The sequence below is a fragment of the Lonchura striata genome, chromosome 1A (genome assembly GCF_050655825.1).
Source record: "Lonchura striata isolate lonStrDom1 chromosome 1A, ASM5065582v1, whole genome shotgun sequence".
NCBI classification, from domain to species: domain Eukaryota; kingdom Metazoa; phylum Chordata; class Aves; order Passeriformes; family Estrildidae; genus Lonchura; species Lonchura striata.
Window position 1 is genome coordinate 48656115 of NC_140741.1, and position 19901 is coordinate 48676015.

A 19901-nucleotide genomic window follows, 5' to 3' on the forward strand; every position below is an offset into this window, starting at 1 on the left:
GTTTACTAAAAAAGAACAAACTTAAGCAAAGAGGATTCTTACTGTATGAGCTAACAACTTGTAACCTTTACATCCATAAAGCAAGGGCCCTGGTGTTCTGGAGCTCTCACTGCCTTTGATGCCATACCTTTGATGCCACCAAAGCAAGTAACAACAAAGAACTTGCCCATGTGGATGTGTCAGCCTGACATCCTTCAAACTGCCCTTTTCGCCATCTTATCAAGAATAACAAGATGAGGAACAGGGAGGGGGAAAAAAAAGAGAGAAAAAAACAACAGAGCAAATGCTTTACTAAATCAGAGCTGATTGCATTGTTTGTTGAATAGCTTGTGCTGACAGATAATTATTCTGGAAATGTTAATGCAAATTTCACAGAGCAATCTTGACACTAGAACAGCTGTGCATCTGGGGGGTAAAGGGGAAGAAGGGGAGATGGTGGGGTAGGAAAAAGATAAAAGAAAACTGAAAACATTCAAGTATGCTTGCAAGCAGAAGCAATAAATGTTTTAGGTAGATATCCAAGAAACCTTGTCAGTGCTGCTGTGTTACTCTTATTGAGTGTCTGTTGAGGTTTGGTTTTGGCTTGCAGCTTATAAATGCTTTCTGGTACTTGTAATTTATTATTCACCAATATTCATTTGGAACTAGTTTAGAACATCAAAAAGAGTCATTGCAAGTGCTTTTTGTGTTTTGCGATCGATACAGATAGTGACATTACACTTAATTAAACTAGGGTGAAGTGTGCTATATATCTGTAGATCCTCAGGCAGGATTTTAATTTAAGTCTTACACATTCTGTGTGTACTGCAGTTGCAAGTATGAAGAAATAATTTCCTTTTTTTTTTGTCAGTGGAAGTTCAACCTCTTTGTAGACTGCTTAATTTCAGTGCAGTGAGAACTTTTGGTACCTACATGGGTCAATTCTTTTTACTTGCTTAGGATGATGGGTAAGGAATTCAGACCACATCACATTTATATCTAATAGGTTCTGAAGCACAGTAGAATCAAATTCTTCCCTCTAAGCTGTTTATCTGAATTTACAAAGAGGAGTAGATGTAATTCCTCCAGTCATTAATTGCTGTTGCCTCATTGAACCACTCAGGAAACAGCAGCAATCTCAAAACCTGGATCTACACAATTTGTGTTCTTTGCCTATCACACTGTAATTACTAAACAGGTAACACATTTTTCATTATTTTCAGTTTGATCATACTGCATGGTGCTGCAGTACACTTCAGCCACTATCTGCTATTAATGATTATTATTTCCTCCCTTTTCTGATGATGCTGACACTACTGGAATAAAACCAAAACCAGCATCAGAAGTATGAATGACACCTGGGAGACCCAGCTTACGAAATATTGTGTATATGATCCACCATTTATTGCTGTATCTTGCTGTAACATTTAAATACTGAGAAAGAAATTTTAACAATTTTGAGATAGTTCTGAGAGTTGTGATTTGGTGACAACATTCTTCAAACATGGAAGTGCTGCCTCTTAATGATTGTATCCATGGGATCCACTGGCAGGAATCAGTGGGGGATGTCCTGGCCAGTGCTGGAGTCCCTTCTGACAGTTGTCCTTGCTGAGATTGGAAGGCAGGTAGTTGGTTGGATACCTGCTCAGCAGAAGAACCTACTGTTGTCAGTGCTGACTAAGGACAGCTTCACAAAGGAACAGATCAGTTGTCTTTAGCAGTGATTGGATCACAATCATGCCAGATGCTGAAAGAGTCTATGCCTTTTTTAACTGGAGAAAGAAACAGTATGTTTTGAACCGTATTCTTAACTGACAGAAATCTATGATCTGTTTCATCAAAGCCAGTTCAAGATCAAATACACACTGATTTCATTCCAACTGCTTTAGGTCTGTTGGAGTTTTTCCAATTTACACCCTGTGAGAATTTGGCGCATGCATTTTAAAAGGCAATTAGGCCCTAAAGCAAGAGCAGACTGTGTTATATTTGAATTTCCAACTAAATTCTAAGTAGCAATAAACGTAACATACAGCACAATTATGACTTGCACGCTCTTCTCTCCTTATTTAAAGAAAGGAGAATATTTTCTACATTTTCTTCTTTGATCTCTCTGAGCATCAGATTTTTAATAGATCATTTGACTCACATTTCTTTTATATGACAGTAATTTTATAGCTTTAATTAAGATGACAGATTGAAATATAAAAAGATAATTAAAAAGATAATTAAAATACAAACTAACATTTAAATTCCTAGGCTAGCAAAGTAACTCTTAAAAATCATTTGAAGTATGTGCTGATATCATCCATGAATTATTAACACTGTAATTAATCACCTATTAATTCATACATTTCTATTGTGTTGGCCTGAGAATAATCATTAATACATGTAAAATCAAACTCTAATCTCAAGTTTTAGTTGACTTTGGTTAAGTGTTATATGAATATCCATATTGTCAAAGCTTTTCTGATGTAAGTAGCACAAATGTTTCATGTTACCTATTTGTAGATGTATATGCAAGCTGAAGAAAATTAGAAATAAAAATATATAAATTATATATTGGCTATATATTTATATAAGTGGAGTAAATATATGTGTAGTTGTGTGCTTGTGTACCTTTAACAAAGTTTGACAGGAAACAAAATTAAGGCAAGATTCAAGATTGGTAAATTCTTCCTCGAACAAAGGCAATTTTTTGTACCAGAGCAAGTTATTCTAGAAAAAGATTTGGAAATTTATGTTTTCTTGTAATATTTCCATGTTGTTTCTCCCCAAATAGCCATTTCCTCCATTAGAAATTGGGTTGTATATTTAGGATTGATATTAATGTTATTGATGCAGCTCCTCAGAGAGAAGTAAATTACTGGCAAATATGATACTGTGGCAGGATACAAATGAGAGCCCCATTTCTACTTGTGTCAGCACAAATATTTCCCCAGACTTCAATGAGACTGATATTTCACCATGGATCTTTATTAGGTATTCAGAACAATTATGGCAGTTGGAGGAGGCAGATCAGCCTTTTAAGAAACAAGTTTCAAATTACAAAAGAGTTTCTTATCGGTACACAAGGTATAAGAGACACAGTCCATTATTACAATCATTTTAATGGAATTTTCTACATACTAGTGTTTTAGCACGAAAATCAGGAAGGTATCACACACAGCAGAACAGTCCCTTCTTTTGGGGTTTTTCACTGTCTCAGGCCTTCTGAATTTTCAATTTTTATTCACAAAAAGAAAATTATCCTATGTGATTTCAATTTTCTGTCTGGAGAGGTTGTTAGCTGGGGCATATAATGGAGTAAATTATGAATAGAACATCTGTTTTCCAAGAAAACATATAAAATTGACTGGATTGTGACTCTGTTGATATTAACCTAGTCATATATATAGATACAGGATAGATACATGGATATAAACCTATCCGTGATGATTGATAGATTTGTCAAGCATGTGCAGCCTTTGTTCTCATTCCTTAAATAAAATCAGCAAACCAATTAGTGAACAGAATAAAATGCAGAGTCAGAGACATACAGAAAGGATTCTAGTTCTCAGAATTATTCTTGTAGAAATCCCTCTGTATCTTTGCACAGTTGAGGAATGATTTCACATTGCATTCACAATTCCATTCAGGATAGGAATTGCACTACATGGGAACTGATTAAATATAATGCAACACAAGTGATGCAATGACATATAACCTAATCTGTATTAAAGGGCATGCACTGGCATTAGTCTAGAAACATTGAGTCAGTGTGGTATTCATATCAGAGTTTACTGGCCAATACTATGACTCAAATATATTTATCAGAAATTTGAGCGTAATGAATTTCTACTTAATTGTATCTGTTCTGAAATACAACAGTTTCACTGCTTTTTCACTTTACTGTAATAATGAAGCTCAACTCTTTTTATATTGTTTATTCCCACTATATGTTGAGTCACACTGAGATCCAGTGTAATCTATTCTCCTATGTTTCAATGCCTTGCAGTATTTGATAAGCAAGTTGTCCCAGAAAATTCCATTGTGCTAATCCTGTTAGAACACAGCATGAATATGGATTAATGTTTTTCCCAAGGAAAGAGTTACCTCCCTTTCATGTCTTTTCTTTAGTTTTGATACTACTAGATTTGGAAATACACTTCACAGATGCTTGGTCAACATTTGCTGGACTAGATCTTACTTAAGCAGAGAAGGCAAGCAGCCACTACCAGTATTGTACTGTCAGTGTCATCTGCAGACTGAGAAGTAGCTGGGTCAGATTTCCCACAGGTTCTTCCTACAGTTAGTGGAAATGTGTTTTGTTTATTAAATGCCACAGTTTTTTATCTGTAGAGAAGATTTTGTAGTGTTTCAAGTTCATGTTAATCCCAGCAGTTACAGAAGAGATGCTTGGTACTAGGTAAGGTTTGTCCTGGTGCAGAAAACATCCACACAAAAAGCTGGTTTGAGTTGCAAAGAAAAACTATTGTACTAGAAATGTAAAGTTGACTGCTCACAACTCATATTGATTTGCTTCTTTCTGATGAATGAAGTTTTTCTTTTCAGACAATCAAAGGAAAATAAGAAAGACGTTTCTGATAATTTTTGGAGCTGGGAATGTTCTTTTGACTGGATGACCACCATTTCTCAGAACTATGACACTGCAGGAAAGGTTAGAATTTGTCAAAGGGGTCAACAGATGGGGAGCATTCAAAGGAGAACCAGACACACCTTTTCTTAGATCTGACAATGGGTCATGAACATGACCTCAGCATACAACAGTTCCAACAGTGAGCACTGATTGCCAGTGCAGGTCAGTGGCATTGAAAGGTATTTTATAAATTACTGTAATTTAAAAATATGGAGGCCACTTGCTTTTCTCTCAGCTCATTTATTTTAGATCTTTTAGAAAGAAACTTGCAGTAGTATAAAAACTATGCCTAAGCCAAAAGTATCCTGACTCCAAGTGTAGCAGGTAACAGGTGATGAAGGACATATGTGGTGGCTCTTCTCTGTAAACATTTCCAGCCTCCCTTAATTTGAAAGATTATTCAAAGCAGTGCAAGTAAAATCTAAATCTGAAATAACATAATGCAAAAAATAGGATCCTTTTTGATTACTTTTTCATTAAAAAAATGTGATATATTTAAGACTGAATTACTAAATACTCATCTATAGAAACATGTATTGTGTCCATTTTAATTTGTTCAGGGAAAATTATACTTATCCATTCAGACTAAAATTACTGTCCAAAGTACATCCAAAATTCAGTAAAATACTGCACAGCTTCCCTGAAGTAACTTAGGTAATGGAAAACAAATTACCTGAAGTGGAGAAGAGTGAACCCTGGTAGACACCTGATACATACTATAATGTCAGCAAAGGGATGATTTTTCCCTTATGCCAAGGCTGAGAATAGAAACACAGTAATAGCAGGAAAATGATGCAAGGAAGACATTAAAAATTATCAGGAATAAATAAACTGAATTTCTGGAGCTTTGAGGCATGCCACAAAGGACTGATATGCTAACTTTTATCCAGCAATACTAGAAGAATTGGACAACCATACAAATGAATATTTTTTTCTGATTTTTACCAAATACTGCAGTGCTGGGCAATTCTAATGTCCTGGGAAGATGCTGCTATTGTGTCAGAAGTGGTTTCACAGTATGTCTTGGGAATAGATAGGTGCTTTCGCAGAGCTTGTTCCAGAGAAAAATGCATCATGGAAAGTGCATCATGGAAAAGGGTTTAGCATGGCAAATGAAGGCCAGACAACATCATTACATTAAAAAAAAAAAAAAATTGTTGCCAGATGTCTGCCTTTTCTGACACTGTCAGGTTGCTTGGTGAGAGACATGGCATTTGTGATATATTTGATGTAGCCCTATGCTGAAATACATAAGGCTGTGCATGAAGAGCATGATATGCTGCTGCATCATCAGAGGAATATCATATAAGGTAGTTCTAAGTACCGTCTGCAAAATCAGTGAGAGCTCTCTTCAAATTGAAAAATATTCAAAGCAGAACTTCAAGCATGACCTAAGGTTGAAAAAAACTCATAAGCAGTTGTGCCTAACAAAAAGTTTAATATGTTATTTCTACATCTATCTAAGTTGTACAAGGTATTTTTAATAATTAAAAAGTTGTGATCTAAAAGGAAAAGAAGCTTTTTTTTTTTTAAGTGTTGGAATCTGAAAAAAAACCCCAAGTATTAAAAATTACATTTCGGATTAACAGTTTGCATAGCTACCACTCAGAACAGCTCAGGAACATGGCTGTACACTTTCCAAAATTGCCAAACATTTAGGCTTGCTGTGGAGAGCCACAAAGATGCTCCAAAGCTGGGGAAAGTGAGTATTTAGCCATTGAAGTAAAACTTTAAAGCTGCACAGTGTCCCATCACATTGCCGCAGCCCTGCTTTTACAGCCAGGTGATGCATGTTTGGTAATTGGCACAGACCTTCTCCAGGACCTCTTAAATAGGTCTGATTTTCTCAGCTAGCCCACTTTATGAAGAGTATTAGTTCAAACAGGGGGTATTAACATGTTGGTTTGGCAGTTTGCATTGCCTCAGTTGTGAGTGAAGAAGGGGTGGAGGCCTGAAAGAGCACACTCTTGAGTCTTCAGACAAGTGGGTTCAGTTCTCTGCTGTTTACCAAGTTTTTCATATGACACGGCAGTAACTGAAGTGAAAATCTCAATACCTGCATGTCGCCCTGTTCTTTTAAAAGTTTTAAAGTTCTTTTAAAAGAAGTTTTCTATGCCTTCTGATGTTTACATATTTCTACTGGAGTTCTCATGCACTGTTCATGTAAATAATGATTGTTTTGCATTATTTTTTGTAAAAAAAGAAAACTGATAGACTGTTAGTTTAACCAGTGTGGTTGGAGAGGTGGCAATTTCACCCTCCAATCCACTGTCACTTTTAGAATTCTATATATTGGAAGGTCAGAAATAAAACTTCCTCTTTTCCTTCTTTTACATCTTGAGTAAATGCGCGAGTTATTTCATGTCGTAGTGCAACCACCTGCACCTTTTTTTTTTTTCCAGTAAGGTTTTGCAAACCCATAACTTTCTGGTCCATGCCAAGCTCATGTCCAGAATTGTGTCCAATCACATCATTAAGATGGCAGAGCAAAAAGCTGCTATAGGGGTGAAGTAGGTTTTTTTTAAACAATCATATCACAAGAACTGAACTCAGAATAAGACAGGTCCCAAACTCTACTGGTTAGTGATCCACAAAAGGCATTTACTTCAGGAGCACAGTCTGTTGTGCCTAACCTTGCAGATGCCTGCTTGATCCAAGAACCCAAAAGTAATTCCCATTTGCGTTCAGAATGAAAGCTGAAGCTTGCAGAGGGCCTTCAGACATCTGAAAAAAAGGCCCTCACATCTGAGCCTGTGAGTGCCTCATCTTGGAGCAAGAGTGAACCAGGTTTGATTTGTACATCTGCCTGCAGGAATTCAGCTGCATGTGCCCAGTTCTCAGATGTCTGGAGATCAGACTCCACTACACTGCAGTGAGAGACAAGCCCAGCAGCTCTGCCTGATGCCGATTGTCATGGCAGAGCACGATTACCTTCATGTAACAGAAAGAGCTAGCTCAACATTACAGGTTACATAGTTCAGCAGGGATATCTGTACAAGAAAGAACCTATTCCACTAACTGAAAAATCCTGAAAAGTCTCTGGAGCTAAGATCTAGATGTTTCCTTTTTCTTTCTTTTTTTTTTTTTCCAACATATAGTCAAATGTATCTTTGTATTTCCAGTATGAAAGCAGTGGCTAAAAGCAAGGTGTGCACAGGACCCTGTAGTTAGTTCAGGGAAAACTCAGCCCAAAAGAAAACAGCATTTAAGGGCCAGTCAGTGCTGGATCCTTGAGTCTCCAGTCAAAAGTACTCATCCTTCTCCATGAACAGTACTGGTAAATCTGGTGCCTATTTCAGTGCTGTAAGTTCCTCTCTGGCAGCTTGGTACCTAAAGAGCTTTCTGGAACTAGTCCCATGTTCTTTCCTAAGGGGCCAGAGGCTGAATCAAATGTCAGTTCAGGTATCACATCAGCTGGGCTCTGCAATTCTGGTGTGCAGTATCTTGGCTGATGGGGTGTACAATTCCACTTAGCTTAACTTGTTCTGCAAAGAGGGTTACATCATATAAATTTGTGGGTTTTGTCAGCCAAGAGCTGACAAAACCCACCCCAGCTGACACTGGGGCCCTACTGACTCAAAGTAACTTTACTAGGAAGTTGCCCCTTACCAGTGAGATTTACAAGTGGGGTACAGATATCACAGCAAATTCAGGCTGAATTGTGATGTCAGAAGGCTGAATGCAAGATCAGAGTGGGTTGGGTTGGAAGGGGCATTATTTATTAATTATATCAGATATATTTATTAATTATATTATCATATATTAATTCCAGCCCGTTGACACGGGTAGGGATATATACCATGTTGCTCAAAACCCCATCCAACCTGGCTTTGGGTAATTGATCCTCTGGAGTTGCATTGATGGGGAACATGGAACTGCCATTATTTAATATCAAATAGATTCTCTCTGTCCTAGACACAAGCCTTACAGAATGATGCAGTTCAGTTTTGGTTTGGGGTTTTTTTTTTGGTCAGACTAATATACTTTACAGAGGTATTTGGTGTACATACCTAGATCTGTAAAATACCTTCAAGCAATCTGAGAACAAGGTGCAGTAGAAGTAGGGGGAAAAAAGCCCTACAAATTTTAACAAATGCACTTTTTGCCAACCTATTACACATCTGCTCACAGAGAAAACTGTTATTCCACCAGTACAGCAGCTTTATGTGTAGTTATTTCAGAATGAACTCTAATCATTGCTTTGTAGATATATTTTTATATTTGTGCAAATGAGTGAAAGGTTCATGGAAATCATACATGTGCAATTCCAAAAGTGCATGCCTGTAAATCATGTGATGCTAATGGTTGTCACTGTGTCTGTATTTTAGTTGGAATTATTCTAAACCCTGAGAAGAATATGAATAATTCAATGTACATTCTAAACCATAAGCCCAATTTGCAATGGAATTGAATTTTTTCTCTGCAGTCCAGCTTTCAGTGGATCAGCAGTGAAGTTACAGACTTCTCTTTTTTGTTGTTGTTGTTTTGGGGTTTTTTTGTTTGGGTGTTTTTGTTTGTTTGGGGATTTTGGGGGATTTTTTAAAGTGTATTAATGACAAAACTAGGCTCTTAAACTACTTCCTCTGGCATCAGTGGCTCAAACATAGCTGTGTTGCACTTTTTAGCAACCAAATTAATTCCACATGAAGAGAAAAGCTATTCACTCTTTTCCTTTTTCAAACTTTGCAGACGTCTTGCAGGAAATGGCTTGACATACATTCCTAAGGGAGCATTTGCTGGCCTTTTCAGTCTTAAAGTGCTGTAAGTAAACTGCGTGTTGTTTGATATATTTCTGATTTCCTAAATGCTCTAGGGAACTAATTAACCAGTGAAGTTTTGATCATGTAAATTACATATTTTGATCAACTCATTTTGAACAATTCAATTGAAGATACATATGAACATCATTAAATCTTTGTTTTTTCAAATAGAAAGTATCCTAAATAAAAGTTGGAAAACATTAATAGCCTTCTAAAAACATCTTGCTCATCAAGGAGATGTCTCTGTACAATATTAAAGGTAAAAATTGATTCAATTAATAGTTTCTTTAATTATCTCAAAAGTCTGATTTCAGCTGAACTTTTCATTATCACATAAAACTGGGGGTTTTCTTTTCTTGAAAGACATGGGGAAAAAACATTATTGTATACAACACAATGTAATTTAAAACAGTTCATATTTCATATATTGTTATTTGCAATGTAATGACTATTAGATAAATTATATAAAATATTACAAAATTGTATTATTTGGAGTAATAAGATATACTTACTAAAAATACTAGCAGGCTACATGTCACAGTGTTTACACTAGAGGGGATCTTTGCCCATGTAAATTGTATTATTATATAGAAACTGTTATTATTAGCAAGAACACCAGCCTCTTAGGCAGTGTCAAGCCAGGCCTGATTCTACTGTACTGCACAAATCTCTACTGAAAAAATACTTAGCAGGAAAAGAAGTATGAAGAGATTCCCACTCCATCTACTTCTAAGTTGGCAAGCTCTAGCTCTTATTGGCCCAAGAAGATTTAGGCCTGACAGAAATTATTTCATTTACAATGACCCATTGAATATGCCTCTTTTTGAAGCAACACATGCTACTTCAGATTTATCTACATAGAATATTTATATATGTAGGAGTTGGTCCAAACCAGGGTGTTAGGTAGTATGAATGAAACCATATTCAAAAGGAGGAAAATACTCTTTAGGAGTGGAAAGTGATTTTGCAATCTTTGCAAGGTAAATTATGTGATATTTGATAAAAAATATTTGTAAAGTCATTGCTAGCAACCTTTGGGTTGAGAAAATTTATTTCACTGAAAAAATATTAGAAATCTATTTATAGACCTAAAATTTTATTCAAACTAAATCATAAATGTCTCACATAGGTAAGAATTTGCCATTGTTGCATTTTCCTGAGTAAGGATTTCAAGAGTCAGTCCTTGGCAGCTTTATCAGAATAGAATCACTTCAGAAGGAGAACAATATCAGTGCATGAGAATGAAAATTTCAGAATCACTGGAGGCAATTAGGAAGTTTTAAGCCCTATTGAAAGCAAATGAGATTTATTCTTTTAACTTACTTAGGTGCTTTGAAAATCCTGCTCAAAGCTGATGGCTGGCTGTTAACAAAGTTAATATGCTACAGGTATTTGTTTGCTTTGAAGAGAGTGGGCCTTTGACAGGGGCAAGGGAATGAACTGTTGTGTAACTTTCTTTGTAATCTTGAAGTAGGACTAGTACAAAGAAAGTAAGCATGGAAGGAAATTTGCAGTAAAAAGAAATTGTCTTTACTGTGGTGATTCTGGCTTTTGTGCTACTCAAAATGCAGGATGCTGCAGAATAACCAGCTACGCCAGGTTCCCACCGAAGCACTGCAGAACCTGCGCAGCCTGCAGTCTCTGTGAGTACACCTGATTAATCAATTTGCAACCTTGCATGAGCAGTAATACGCAATTACCTAATAATTATCTGTTAATATTGCTTTGTAATGTGCTGAATCAACCTTTTCTTTTAATTCTCTTTGAGCTGCTATTCAAGAGAATTGTACTGTCAATTAAACATCAAAAGTGATTGATTTCATTCCAGTAATTTCATGTCACTGGCAGCTTCATTGCAGCATTATAGACTGGTTCAACATCTGAGAAGAAACTCCTTGGCCTGCAATGCTTTCTGTCAAGAACATGGTTTCTTGTTAGTATTCTTTTCCAGGGAAGAGAAGGAATCCCAAATTACTCCTTTTTTTTTTTTTCATTTGGTGTAATTTTTTTCTTTTTAAGCACTATGGTAAATGCTAATAACTCATGAACCAGTGTGTACTGAAAGATACTTAATTATATTCTGTGCTTCAGGCAGGCCTCTGTATTTTATAGCTCTTGACTGTCCATGCTGATTCAGTCCACAAGCTTCAGTTTTAACAGAACTGCTGCCAGAACTGTTAGACCAAGAGTGAAGATTAGCTGCTTGGTGGTATGAATAAAATTATTTTGATGTGCTTCTGCCCTATAAGAATGGTTGCACCAGGTCATGCTAGTAGCTGACCTAGCCCAGCATCCAGCCTGCAATAAGAGGTGCCAAAGGAAAACAAGAAGGTACAGCAAAGAGTATAATACTGCTTTGGTAAACTGTTCAGCAGCCAGAGATTTGTGCTCAGGGACTCACTGAGTCTATTGTGGCTTTGATAGCTAAAGAGTTTTCTTCTATGGGTTTGTACCATTGCAGTTTGAGCCAGTGAAACACTCATGATTTTTTGGGACATCATATCTGCTGATTGGGTAGCATGGTGAGGAACCTTCTGATATGTACTTGGAACTTTTTTCACCACATTTGATGTTCTCTGCAGCATCAGGACAAAGTAGAAGCAGCAGTTCAGTATTCATATACACCAGATTTATATGCCTCTCTTGTATCTCCATTAGTCAATTTTTCAGATGTAATCTGTTAGGATTGTCTCTCGTGGAAGTTTTCCATTCCTCTGTCATCCTTGTCATGTTGCTGAACTCTTTTTCAGTTCTCATGTATTTGATCTGAGTTGAGTGAAGGAGAGATAAGCCCTGTACAGAGTGTTTAAAGTGCTTGTCACCATGGGTTTATAGAGGGCAAAAATTGATGGGTTTTTGTTTGCTTTCCTACTAATTCAAAACTTTGTTTTGTGTGACTTTTTTAACCTTTTCTGAATACTAAGCTGTTATTTTCATTCTTATTGCAATTCTCCCTCAGTGTCTCTCTTGACACCTATCTATACCGGACTTCATCTACCAATGTTCTTGTTCAGGCACTTCGGCAGCAAGAGTTTCTTCTGCTACACTTGCAGTTCATTTTTTGAAACCACAAAGATGTTTTTGCTGTCTAAACAGAGGATGCAGTAAACTGAGTTAGTTTCTCAACTACCCACAAAATTGTATTGTTGCCTGATACAAAAAAAAAAAAAATCACAAAATTTTCTAGAGGAGCTACTCATTTTGAATCAGCAACATGAAATAGCTAGATGATTGAAAACAGAAAAGCATTTCTTTGTTCAGAGGAAAATGTCAAATGACTCTTCTCTATGCTTTAGTTGACCACCTTATATTGTCACAGAATTACTCTCAAGTGAAATTATTTTCCTTAAATTTTACAACATCCAAATAGAGAATTCAATCTAGAAGTTCAAATAGCTTTCACAAGAAATGCTGCTACTATGTGTGCTGATCACCAGCATCACAGGTAAAAGTCTAACATTGGCAAGGATAGAATGAGCATCTTTACCAATCTGGTTAGAGTTGTGTTGGTTGAGAAATGTGCTGTGTTGAAGAATTTTTTTTTTTTTGTGTAAGTAAAGAAGTTCCACTAGAACGTTAATATATTTTATATACATTTTGTTCAGCCAAAATCTGAAGACCAGAATTAATGAAATTAGTTCATTTTCAGAAAAATAATGTAATCTTTGTATAATTTATACTACAAAGACTCACATTACACTGTAATAGCTCCCATGTTCTTATGCCTGTCTTGAACTACATTTGCCTCCTTAATATACAAAGCGTTTGTTAAGGTTTCTAAAGGTGAAACAGCCCTAAGAATTAATTACCTTATAATTGTTATTTGGTCAGTGCCTTTTTTCTTTATTGACCAGACACAGACAGAAATATCTCAGCCATATACTTTTGAGGTTACAGTTCTTTCCTTTGATCTTTGAAAAAGTCATGAGAAAATTCTGGTCTAGTGACTATATTAGGTTTTGTTTCTGCTAAACAAACAAAAAAATCTTGCTGAGATCACATCACTCTATACACATTCTGGACCAAAACATGATAAGCCAAGCCAACAAGAGTTCCTTTGTTACTCTGAAAGAGATTGTTGAATTTTCAATACAGTTGCTAAACAAAATTAGTCTCACTCAGGGTTTGTTGCAAATGTTTTTTTCCTTGGGTGAAAAAGTTGAAGAAGTAAACTAGAATTTATGCAGTCTATTTAAAGGACTGAATTAAAACAGAGGGAGAATAGGAATGGTCAGTAGAAAGCTTTAGACAGCTGCCTAGCAGACCCAAGATGGAATGATACGGTTTTGTACAGAAAAACTACTATCACCTGAAAAACGATCACTGGCAAAAGAGACCTCTTTGAGGAAAAGAAAACTATTATTCCTTTGTTTGCTTAAAAGGGGTTGTGCCTGCCAGATAAAGGTATGCACAGATTCAATTTCTTGTTTCATATAGTCTAGGAATTTTCTGTTCACAAGGTTGTTTTGCATTGGTTTCTGATTTACAATAGGAATTATTTCTTGAAGCCTTTGAAATAGCAGGAGTCTTTTCAAGAGTGTAATTAAGAGGTTAAAAGCCTTCTCAAAAGCAGTTTCTGTAAGATAACAACTTCTTCTATTTATTATGCTTAGGTCTGCAGGTGGCATGATTTTTCAAAGCCTCATTAACCCTTTGCTTTAGTTAGCATATATATGTGGGGGGGGAAAAGCTGGTGATGGGACTCAAACCTCTTCCTTTTGTGGTTTTTCCTCAAGAAAGGCAGTCATGCAAAGGGGTAAGCCATAGCAACTACCTTGATACCTTAATCAATGTGAAGAGTATTATGTTAAAATCCTTTTTATAGACATATCCATGTTTAATTGTGCACAATATGTACATACGCACACATTAATATTCCACATGCACTCATAATGCAAATTCATCACAAACTTTTGCATCCAGGGTATTTTTGAAATGTTCTCCCTATTATCCAGTTCCAGGCTGAAAAATGACAGTATAGGTGTCAATATTGATAGAATCATTAATCAATGTTAAATGGCCTGTGGTACAGAGAATAAGAGTTGATGTGTTGCAGGAACAAGCAACAATTTCTTCCACTTTATTGTCCAAGTTGTATTATTACCAGTATGTAGAATGGTATCACAAGTTTGAGTGACAAATACTCATAAATTTCTTAAGGCTTGACTTACCTCTAGAACAGATCAATCTTATTCAGACAGCAGATATTAATAATTACTATAAAATGAGAAATAGCACAAAAGTTTAAAAAAAAGTAAGATTTGTGAATTTCACCTTTGACAAGAAAAATCAATGAGAATACCTGAAAAAATGAATGACAATTTTTTTCTGTCACTGAGGCAAAAAAATACAACTGAACAATATTAAAATATTCTCCAATTTTATAAAAGTCATTTTAGCTCAGTAGTCAAAAACCCCTGAGCTGATGTGCTGCTTTGATTAATAAATGAGTTCAGCTTCCAGAGCTTGGGCAATATTTGCGTACGTCTCTAGTTCCCTATGTGGCAGGTGGATCAAGGAAGTAACAAGCACATGCTGATTTTGAGATGTGGTTTTGAGCAGAAGGGTATCTGTATTATTGTATAGGCTATAATTTTCCTCTGAAATATAGTGTGAACACAAATTATCCAGATTGCTAGTCCTAACAATTGAAATGGCATTTATTTCTGTCAAGAGCAAGAGTGTGCAGGTACTTTGATTGAAAGGGAGGAACACACAGCCACTCATGTGTCACAACTTAGTACTTGGCAGCAGAGTTCAAAGAGGCATTTGAATACTCATCCCTATTAGTCACCTTGAGCAAATGTATTTCTTTAGAACAGACTATAAGTAGGCTATAAGCAGGAAATTCTGTGTTTAAATCAAGAAAACTTAGTGATTTTTAATACATATGTATAGTTCAAAAACTTCTTACATATCTATATTGGTATGTTTTTCAAGTTTTTTCTGTCAAACTTTTTTTCATTTAATGCAGGTATTTGTTTAAATAGGCATCTTTGTTTCTCTAGTACAATCATCTTATTTTTAATTACTCCCTTTATATAACAGAATTGACATATAACTTCAGTATTTTTGAACAAGCAGGGATTGATCAAAAGATGGCAATGACATATCAATAATATTTTTTTACTTTTTTCCCAAACATATATTTGATATTACTAGCCACAGAAAAGCTGCAGACCTCCATTTTCAAATGTTGCTAAGTAAAGGAGGAATGGGTAATTGGCATTGCCAATGGAAAAGAAAAGCTTCTGCTGTTCTTTTATTTGGATTATTGTAACACAACCCTTTGTAGTGACTACTATAGATAAAATTTCCATTCCATTTATTTTCTTGTTTAGATATCGTTAATTGAGCATCTCTTCCTGCCACATTGTCAGACACAAATAGTCAAAATTAAGAACAGGTCAGGTGCTATCTCATTGCCCATGCCCCACCAGTCTGGAAGAACATTTCAAAGCAAGCATTATTTAGTGTAAGATTTGCTCTCATTCCTGTGAAATTTAAAGGACTTCTGCTTTCATAGTGCAAAATAGGGAAGAATACAATATAGACCACAAAGCACTTAAAACAGTTGACAGAGGGAAAAAATAAACTATCTTTTCTCCCTTAACAACCTGCAAAGCTCCAATTTAGTGAAGCAAATTAATTGGACTTTACAAGTAACAGCAAAGTAGCATAAATTAATTTTTTTTAGAATTTTCCAACATAATTTGTAGATTTCTTATATTTTATTTATAAGGTATTTCAGTATTTATAGACCACCTGATGGTGACACCAAGTTTTACACAAAGTATTATCTAGAATTTATCTGAGATGTTCTCAGTAGTTGCCTGTCTGGAACAGGTTAGCAAATGGATTTGTCATTGTCTCCCTACTCTCCCAAGTATTAAACATTTCAAGAGAAGTTTCCATACTTAGCCTGAAAAAGCACTGGAAGACTGAGGGCACATAGTTCTGTAACTCTTCCAGTTCAGGCTTAAAATTAAAAAGCAGCACTTTTTTCATCCCAGGAATGTTAAATTTAAACAATAATTTTTCACTTTGATGCTACTGTTAATAATCCTGATTTTTAGTTGAAAGACCAAACAACTTTGATGAAGGTGCATTCTCTCCAGAGAACTGTTTTCATGAAAAGACAGGAGCCTTAGTTGTGGTTTTCCATGTCACACCCCATGATAATGAAGGCTACAGAAGGTATTATCCTTCTTGAGAAAGCTGGTACCTCAACAGGTACCCACAAACTCGCAGAGGAGGAATGTCCCACATTTGAAATTGTGGTTGTTTGTACCCATGCAGATGTCTACACATACACAAAGATGTCTCAAAACTCACTGTTGCAGTTTCCTTGGTTTATTGCACACCTTCACCATCTGGGCTGCTACAGCCCCAGGGCACTGGGCAACAGAAGAGTGACTAAAGCATCAAGCAGTAGTACAGGATCAGACCACCCCTCTCAGTCACAGACATTTTCTGGATTGATAACCAAGAAAAGGAAGGCAGAGGTGCAAGGTTACCTAAAGTGCATTCGCTGCTGTTTTATTTTAATGTGCAGCCTCCAGCTCAACAGTCAGTTGCTCTCAAAGTGGGGTGCAAAGACACTGTATTAGATCAGTAGTTCCAGGCCACCTGGTGATGTTTTCTTTAATTCAATAGAAGGTACCAGGAATCCAACTCTTTCCTGGCTCATGAGCAATCTCAAGAGGGGGGGGTTTATCACATCTCTAAGGCAGACAAATTTCTCAACCTCAGAACTCCTAGACAGAAATCATCCTACATGGCTGAAGCCATGGGTATGTGGGAGGCAAGAAGCTGCTGTTGGAGTGTTTGGCAGTGCAGGGGATTACAGCAGATTTCCAGTCAGGTCCTGGGGCTGAGCAGAGCAGGCCATGCTCCAGAGCCCTCCCAGCCTCTGGCCATGGCTGCCCATCCGGCTGCACTCTTAACAGGGTCCTTGGCACACTTTTGACCCATCCCAAAGAACATTCCCCTGAACTGGGGAATGTATTCCTGGGGTTCATCTGGTAGATCACATGGCCCCAGGACTGTCCCCAGCAGGTGACACCTTGCCTGGGAGGCTAGGACAGGTCACTCTGAGCCATGTGGCTGAGGACTTGAGGGTACTCCAGACACATCAAACATGCCTGTCTATCTGTGGGGTCATAATCCGGGTCTGCAGCCAGGTTCCCAACAGCTGCTAGCCCCCACTTTTTCCCAGTTGTAGGGATTGAAAGTACCCAGTATCAGAGCCAACATTTGTATAAATACAGTATTGCATGTGGCTTCATGTCTGTATGCAGCATGATAGAATCCATCATCTTGAATGCAGATTTTCCAATACCCCTAAACAGCACATCTGAATGTGAAGAGAAACACTATGGATTGAGAAACTCCCAGGGCTGCAGAAAACTCCTCAAGTAAAACTGAGCAGTGGGACAGAAACAAATGCTCCTAAACTGTGACATGATTTGTCTTTTCTGGTCTTCTTGTTGCCATGCAAGGTTCTTTGTACCAGTCCTGTAAAACTGAGATGTGAGAACTGCTGGATTGTTGTGTTGTAATTAAGCTTTTTACAATAGTCCTAGCATTTTCCCCTGTGGACTGAAGGGGATATCCTGCTTAAAAGATCAGGTTTGAAAAACATGTCTTACAACAGCCAGCTCTATTTTTATTACATCCACTTTTTAAAGCTAGTTTAGATGTCACTTGCCATTACTTAAATGAAACTTCGGTCAATCCTGTGAGCAAACCCTTGAGAGAGTTTGTGTGCTGACACACTAACAAAGATACTGGGCTGCAAGTGACCCTCTCCTGGCCTTTATGCCCTCCCCAGACAGGCCTTGTCCACAATCCCTGTCCATCATTGCTCAGTACTTCATGGGGAAACTTGACCGAGGCTCCCTGCATAACAGAGCTGAGTCAGGAGAAGAGGAAAGTGATACGAGAGGGAGAAGTGCCACCTGCTTTAATCCACCATGCTCAAAATTAGTCCTCCTGTGCTCCTCTGCCTCCCCTACCTCTTAGGTACAGTCCCTTTTCCATTGGTCTAACCGCTCCTACTTTAAACTTAAACATCAAAAGAAACATTTTATCGTTGACTTCTGTGTAGCTTCCCTCTTTTCCAGACCTTTCATTGTGTTCTGGCCCTCATCCATTCAAGATGAGGCATGTAATAACTGTTCATTTCAGAGGGAAAAATGGCTTGGGAGAAATCCTTCCTGATCTCCTATCTAGCATTTGATTTAAACCTGAGTGAATGGGCAAGGTGGTCCAACAAGATATTAAGGAATTTCTTGGTTGTGAGATATACCCATGTTGTAGCTGTTTTTGAGGGAAAAAAAAAATATATAAATATATTCTTTTAGAAACCTACCACTAGCATGAAACTTAGCATCCATTCATATTAAATTGATTAAAAATGCAAATCAAATCTTTTTCAAACAACTGTCTTTGTCTGTATCAGTAAATGAGGTTTTCATTCTGTATGGACAATATATTTTCATCATTTGTGCACATGGTCACAGAATTCACAGTGTGTCACAGGAAACACTAGTGGGTTACAGTGCACATAGCTCAAGCATTTGCTTTGAAAATTTAGACATTTTAAGTGAGCTCATGGTGAATTTCATAGTGGCTGCTTTATTTACATGCTGCCTATCAGAAGAGATCCAAGTTTTTCTGTTTCCCTAAATTAGCTCTCTCTGGAATATAATAGCAGCTTTCAAACTCACCACATGTTATCTACATATATTTTTCAGTTATAAATAGGGTCATGTTTTGAGTTAATGGGTTTAGTTCTGAAAGTGCCAAAACTTTGATCAACACATGTAAAACTATTGGCTGAAAAGGGTGATTTTGATCAGTCCTTTATACATCAGTGTGCATTACCTACAGTATGACAGGAAACATAACCACTACTGAAACCCTTTAATATCTGCAAGAGGGAAAACGGTTCTTGGAAATTTAAAAAAGATTAGATAACAAAAGAGCACTTGAGGCAGTACTTCTTATAAGTACTTGCAGGATATGTAATCCAGTTACAGAACCTGAAGCACAAATCATTGCAGCTTTTTTGTTTCTTCCAAGCTTTATTTAAACAATAATTCAACTACCTGGAATTTCATTTACAGTACAGCAGTTCTCTTTCTTTCTGTTCTGTGGGTTTTGTTTACATAGCCAGTGGTGGGTTTATATTTGTAAACTTCAGCTATTAAAAAAAAATCAGTTCCTTGATTTGCTACGAAATATTGGTAAGCTCAAAATCCTGGTCTCACTGATGACAGCAGAAATATTGCCATTTCAGCCACAGGGTTACATACAAACAAGTAACTGTTGGCTTCTCCACCCAGCCAGGCGTCCTGTGAGTGACTCCCGTGGAGTGAGCAGGGACATCAGGGCTGCACAGGCAGGCTTCCTATTGAACGAGATGTTAACTGCAATAGTGCAGCACATGTAGTTTGAATAAAGCCTCCATTCTTTAATCAGTGAAACTGTCAAACTAAGGCAACTGTAACTTCTTAGTTTAC

At 36.9% G+C, this 19901-nt stretch overlaps 1 protein-coding gene across 4 annotated transcripts in view; it reads left to right on the top strand.

The window, feature by feature from the left end:
* Positions 1-19901, top strand: part of LGR5 (leucine rich repeat containing G protein-coupled receptor 5) — a 91188-nt gene that overhangs the window by 42601 nt on the left and 28686 nt on the right. For 3 of the 4 annotated variants that reach the window (XM_085569826.1, XM_085569824.1, XM_031507895.3), the window contains exons 3-4: positions 9305-9376; positions 10947-11018. In XM_085569826.1, coding sequence (XP_085425952.1) covers positions 9305-9376; positions 10947-11018 — 144 coding nt within the window. The remainder of the gene's footprint in view (positions 1-9304; positions 9377-10946; positions 11019-19901) is intronic. The other variant, XM_085569825.1, reaches the window with a different exon arrangement.